Source organism: Chroicocephalus ridibundus, chromosome 4 (assembly GCF_963924245.1).
Source record: "Chroicocephalus ridibundus chromosome 4, bChrRid1.1, whole genome shotgun sequence".
Taxonomy (NCBI): domain Eukaryota; kingdom Metazoa; phylum Chordata; class Aves; order Charadriiformes; family Laridae; genus Chroicocephalus; species Chroicocephalus ridibundus.
In genome coordinates this window covers 76670647-76675953 of record NC_086287.1, presented here as the reverse complement: position 1 = coordinate 76675953, position 5307 = coordinate 76670647, and the positions used below count along the sequence as shown (strand labels likewise).

Here is a 5307-nt window from a genome sequence, read left to right as displayed (position 1 = left end):
AGACCTATAGAGCAGAAAATAATACAACAAGCAAGCTCCGTATCTTGCAAGCCCTACGTGATTTTCCCCCCCTCTTTGAAAAAGCCCCTTTGCACTTAAACTCTCTATACATGTGGGGTGGCTTTTTAAACTCTCTCTATACAAACATATTTATTAAGAGCGATGGGAAGTGGGGGGTAGCCTATTTTTTTAATCCAGGCACCAAACCCCCCCTGCCTCAGATGTCTGGCTGCTTTTCTTAAGTGCAATCATCTATAATTGAGAAAAAAAAAAAAAGCCATACGTGGAAATGTGTGTGTGAGAAGGTGCATCCTGAAGCAGGGTTTAGTTACAATCGATCTTGGGGGGAAAATATTGCCTATGGTCCAAAAATAAGGAGCAACTATGTCCTTCTCTCAGTTCGGATACCCCTACAGCACCACTTCACAGGTAAGGCGAGTGAGCAGCACTCACTTTTGTTCAGATTCTGCTGCTGCTGTCCAGATGTCTTGTTCCCCCTCCCTTTTTTTCTTCCCTTTCCCTTACTTAGAGTCTTTTTTTAAAAGGGCACATCTGGAGCCTTTTTTTAAAAAATGTGCGTGTGTGTTTATGTCTCGTTTGTGTTGTGTTAGGTTTAAACAAATAACTCTCAGCGTGCACAGCAAAGGCGTTTAGGAAACCGGTGATTCCTCCTTCCCCCTCCCCCCCCCCTCCACCGTTCAGTTTTAAGTGCAACAAACAAATAAATACATAAATCCCGGCTGCGACCGCTTTCCAAGCCCGCGGAGCTGCCCCGCGGAGTGGCCACGCTGCGCCGGGCGCTGCCCCCGCCACCGCCCGGGCACCCGCGGCGGGTGCGCGGACAGGGGGGATCGCGGCTCGGCGGGCGCGGGATTTCACGAGCGTTTCCGCGGAACCGGGCTGTGCCGTTTTCCCCACCCTTCCTCCCCGGGTCGGTCCTTTTCCTGTGTTTTATTAGGATCTGTCGGGAGGGTTTTTTTCCCCCTATACAATTTCCGAGGGACACCCCCCCACACACACACACACACACCAAGGCACCTTATATTAACTAAGTCGTCTCTATATCGTACTTCGAGTCACGATTTATTTGTGTGGAATTATTTATACACCGTAATCACTGCAAGATGTGCCTCCCTTGCTTGGGAAGTTAGCTGTCCTCTTACTGAACTTACTGAAATCAAATGCCTTCGATTGCATTAACTGACATATTTACTGCTTTGTCTATTGTCAAATTAACTGTAATCGCAACTTCTTGCCTTTAAATCAATGCAAACGGGCCGAGCGGGGGCGGGAAGGAGGGAGCCGTACGGATCTTTTGCCATTTTCGACAGCAATTATTTCCTTAAAGTTTTGCCTGCTTGATTAATCGTGCCCCCTTCCCAAGGGCTCCCGCTTCCCATCCCGTTTGTTTCCCGATTTCTATAATTAGTTGCTTCAACCCGGGCTCTCTATCCCCCTCCTCACCCCCCCTCCGCCCCCCCGCACCCACACAGACGCGCACACGCTTCTAAATTCCCCCCGATGGGGCTGCCTCGACAGTCACCCGGCGCCGTCCCGCTCTCTCCTTTCCTCTCCGTAGTTTTTCGTCCCCGCCAGCCCCAGCACGACCTGCTGCGAGGCCGCCCCCCGCTCCGGCCCGGATGCCTCCTCGGCGCCGGCCGCCGCCTCCCTCTGCTGCTCCCCGTACGAGAGCCGGCTGCTGGCGCCCGGCCGCGCCGAGCTCAATGCGGCGCTGGGTATGTACGGGACCCCGTACGCCACCGGCCAGGGCTACGGCAACTACTTGCCCTACAGCGCCGAGCCCGCCGCGCTCTACACCGCGCTGGTGAGTGCCGCCCGAAGGGGGGGGGTGTGTGGGGGTGTGGGGTGTGCAACAGGCGACAAACTTCGTGGTTATCAGTCGGGTGTCGGGGCGGGGGGATGCTGAAGGACGCGGAACCGGCGTCGTCCCGTCGCGGGGGGCGAAGGAACTCGGCTGCGGCGGGGAGCCAGGCCGGCGGCGGGAGGGTACGGGGGGACGGTGGGGTTCCCCTCCTGCTCGACGCCAAACGCTGCCGCTTCCCTTGCAGAACCCCCAGTATGAAATCAAGGACGGCGCCGGCACGTTGCACTCGGGAATCGCGCAGCCCACTGCCTACTACTCCTACGATCATTCCTTGGGGCAGTACCAGTACGACAGGTAAAACCCCTTTGATCAGCGCCCGGCAGCATTAGCATCCCCCTGCGAGGCGGCGGCCGACATCAAACGGCGGGGGCGGGGGGGCTCCGACCTGACAAACGCTGTACAAAAGAAACGAGGCGCCCCGGGAGCACCAGTCAGCTAAAATCAAACTTCGGCGGCGATGGCAGGCGGGCAGGGGCAGGCAGGCAGATGGGCAGGGCCACATCGGCCTGCGGCGGGGCCGGGCCGGGGGGCTCCCACCGCCGCCCCCCCCTAACCATCTCCCGGCAGGTACGGGACGGTGGATTTCAGTGGTTCGGCCAGACGCAAAAATGCAACGCGAGAGACGACGAGCACCCTCAAGACCTGGTTGTACGAGCACCGCAAAAACCCCTACCCCACCAAAGGAGAGAAAATCATGCTGGCCATTATCACCAAAATGACCCTGACGCAAGTGTCCACTTGGTTTGCTAACGCCAGACGGAGGCTCAAGAAAGAAAACAAAATGACCTGGTCTCCCAAGAACAAAGCGGGGGAAGAGAGGAAAGAAGAAACCCCCCGGGAAGAGGAGGAATACGGTGCGGAGAGCGAAGACACAGGTAGGGGGGAGAAGCGGGACGGGCGCCTCGAAGTAGCGGCCGATTTCGAGGCCCCCCCAACTTCCCCGCACCCGCACTAACGCCCCGCCGCCCCCTCGGCCCCGCTGTGTGTCCAAGCAGAGCAGAAGAGCTGTAAGGAGGACAAGGAGCTGCGGTTCAGCGACCTGGACGACCTGGAGGAGGAGGAGGAGGAGGAGGAGGAGGAGGAGGCGGGGAAGCCGGAGAAGGGCCGGGCCAGCTCCCTGCAGGAAGCCCCCAGCCTCGGCGCGGCGCTGCCCGAGGCTCCGCGTAGCGACTGCTGCCTGCCCGGACCCTTCCGCGCCTTTCCCTGCGCCAAGGCCCCTGCCGCGGACTTCGCACCCGCCGCCCTGCCCGGCCCGCCGCCGCCCTACGCGCCCGCAGAGAAGCCGCGCATCTGGTCGTTGGCGCGCACCGCCGGGGCCAGCGCGGCGCGCAGGGGCAGCCCCGAGGGCGGCGGCGCGGCGGGGGAGCTGCCCCTGCCCGCCAAGGCCTTCCGGAGCTCCGCTTTCAACCTGCAGCCGCTCCCGCGGAGCTGCGCGTCCCACCGCGGCCTGGGGGAGCCGTGCCAGTACGCGGCGGCGGGCGAAGGTACCCGCGGCGGCGGGGCCGCGGGGACGGGGGGGGCCGCGGGCCGGGCCGGGACACAGGGCGCGGCGTGAGCCCACCTTCGCGTTGACACCCCCCATTTCCCCCCGCCGGGCCCAGCGCGGCCGCGGCGTCAAGCCGTGCCCAGGTGCCAGGCGGGCTGCGGCCGAGGCGTCCCCGCTGGAGGCGAGCGGGCAGGGGAGGGCGGTGGGGCCGGGCCGGGCCGGGCCCACCCGAGCCGCTTGTGTCTGTGCAGGCTTCGGGAGGGGCGCCAAGGGCGGCCCGGGAGGCGCCGAGCTTAGCGGGACCTGTTTGGAGAGGCTGCGGACGGCGTTCCGGCCGGTGCTGCGGAGGTGAGGTAGGTGACGGGCCGGCTACCGGCGTCGGCCTCGCACGAAGCATAAGCCCGGGGACACCGGAGCGGCTCCGGCTTGGGAGCGCAGCCCCGGGGTCACCGCCCCGCCCCGCTCCCGGAGCCCCCCTCCGGGCGGAGCAGCACCCCCCGGCCTAGGGGAGGACCGGCAGGTACCGGAGCCCGTCCGGGAAACGCTCATCACTGCTTCTCCCTCACGCAGGGCCGCCCGCCCCTTCCTGAGCGCTGGCGACGGGGCTCCGGCTGCAGCGAGGATCTCGGCGTGAGACAACGAAACGACGCTCTCCCCTGGCTGGCCATGGCCTCCCCGCCCTCGGGCCCGGCCCGGGGCCCTGCCCTCGCCGGGGCCGCGGGACAACGTGCTGCTCACATGGGGGCCAGGGGCGCGGCGGGCGGAGCGGCCGCGCCCGCGAGACCGGCGCCCCCCACCCCGCCACCCGCTGGCCATTTGTCCAACACCCCTCATTAACGTCTTTGCCAAAAGAAAAAAAAAATCTTTTCTGTTATTTTTTCCCCACGTCGTGTTTTCTTTTTCCTTTTCCTCCCTTCCTCCGACTTGCTCTGCCAACGTGCGTCTGTTCGCGGTTGTTCCGCGCCGTCCCGAGGAGGCGGGAGGAGGAGGAGCGGCGCAGGTTACGCCGGGCTGTTTGTTTCCCGTCGCTTTACGTAGATAGCGCTGAAAGTATTTTTCAGAGTCTCTAATTAACACGGATGGGCGGAACGCCGTGAAGCCGTCCAAGTGACCCCGGCAGCTCTTCATCCAGGAGCCAGCGCAGCGGCCCCCGGCCCGCCCCGGGCACCCGCCGCCCGCCCCGGGGCATGGCCGGGGCACCCCCGGGCAGCGGGTGGCGACCGGGCGGCGAAGTAGGACGTTGTTAGTGGGTCAGCGCCGTCAGTCAGTGAAAAGAGCAGTGCTGCACTTTACAGGACAGACGAGAAAGGGAAACCGTATCTCTGCATTATTTCTGTTTAATTAAAAGTGTCATCAAACACTTTGTGTTCAGACTAATAAACCAAGCAGGGATGAGGAAAGAATGTTTCTTTGTTCCTGTCTCTAGAAGCAGTGGCAATAATTTAAATTAATAACTGTGGTAATTAAGAGGTCATCTATAGATCAACCCGATACCTGCTACTTCCAAGTTCACCGGGGTCAACATTTACATTAAGTCATTTGTGGTCAATAGAGTCCAATGAATTCTGCCTTAATAAATCAGGGAAATCAATCTTGAATATCGAGTAGACTTCTATATGTTTACCAAAGGCTACTAAGACAAGTGGGGCTGCAGAAATGGGAGTCCCCTGGGTTTGCAACCAGAGAAGCAGCTCGTAGGGGAAAGGAGAGGCTCCAGGTCAACGTGGGGAGAGGTGGTGGGGGCTGCCCCGGGCTTCGGCCCGTCCCGGGCTGGGATGCGGAGCAGCCCCGGGCTGCGGGGCACCTGCCAAAGGCGGCAAACTTTGTCGGGCTTTGCAGGGGCCAGGGCGGGAAAAAGCGGGGGTAGGGGGGTGGGGGGGAAAGCGTACAGGAGGGCCAGCAGGTAACGGAGCGGCCGGCTGCGGGGTTGGGGCCG

The 5307-nt window shown here is 61.9% G+C and overlaps 1 protein-coding gene across 1 annotated transcript; it reads left to right on the top strand.

Annotated features, from left to right (window-relative positions):
- The first annotated feature begins 333 nt into the window (after nucleotides 1-333).
- IRX6 (iroquois homeobox 6) lies at nucleotides 334-4245 on the top strand. Its single transcript, XM_063332317.1, has 7 exons — nucleotides 334-429; nucleotides 1580-1825; nucleotides 2070-2179; nucleotides 2453-2760; nucleotides 2881-3369; nucleotides 3623-3724; nucleotides 3942-4245. The coding sequence occupies exons 1-6, from the start codon at nucleotides 385-387 to the stop codon at nucleotides 3721-3723; spliced, it is 1299 nt and encodes a 432-aa protein (XP_063188387.1). The 5' UTR covers nucleotides 334-384; the 3' UTR covers nucleotide 3724; nucleotides 3942-4245.
- The last annotated feature ends 1062 nt before the right edge of the window (nucleotides 4246-5307 follow it).

Bases quoted from the DNA above. Each gene is read 5' to 3' on its own strand.
- IRX6 (XM_063332317.1), top strand. From the start codon at position 385: ATGTCCTTCTCTCAGTTCGGATACCCCTACAGCACCACTTCACAG. The intron at 2,761-2,880 runs GTAGGGGGGAGA...GTGTCCAAGCAG, and splicing joins TGCGGAGAGCGAAGACACAG to AGCAGAAGAGCTGTAAGGAG. The intron at 3,370-3,622 runs GTACCCGCGGCG...GTGTCTGTGCAG, and splicing joins GTACGCGGCGGCGGGCGAAG to GCTTCGGGAGGGGCGCCAAG.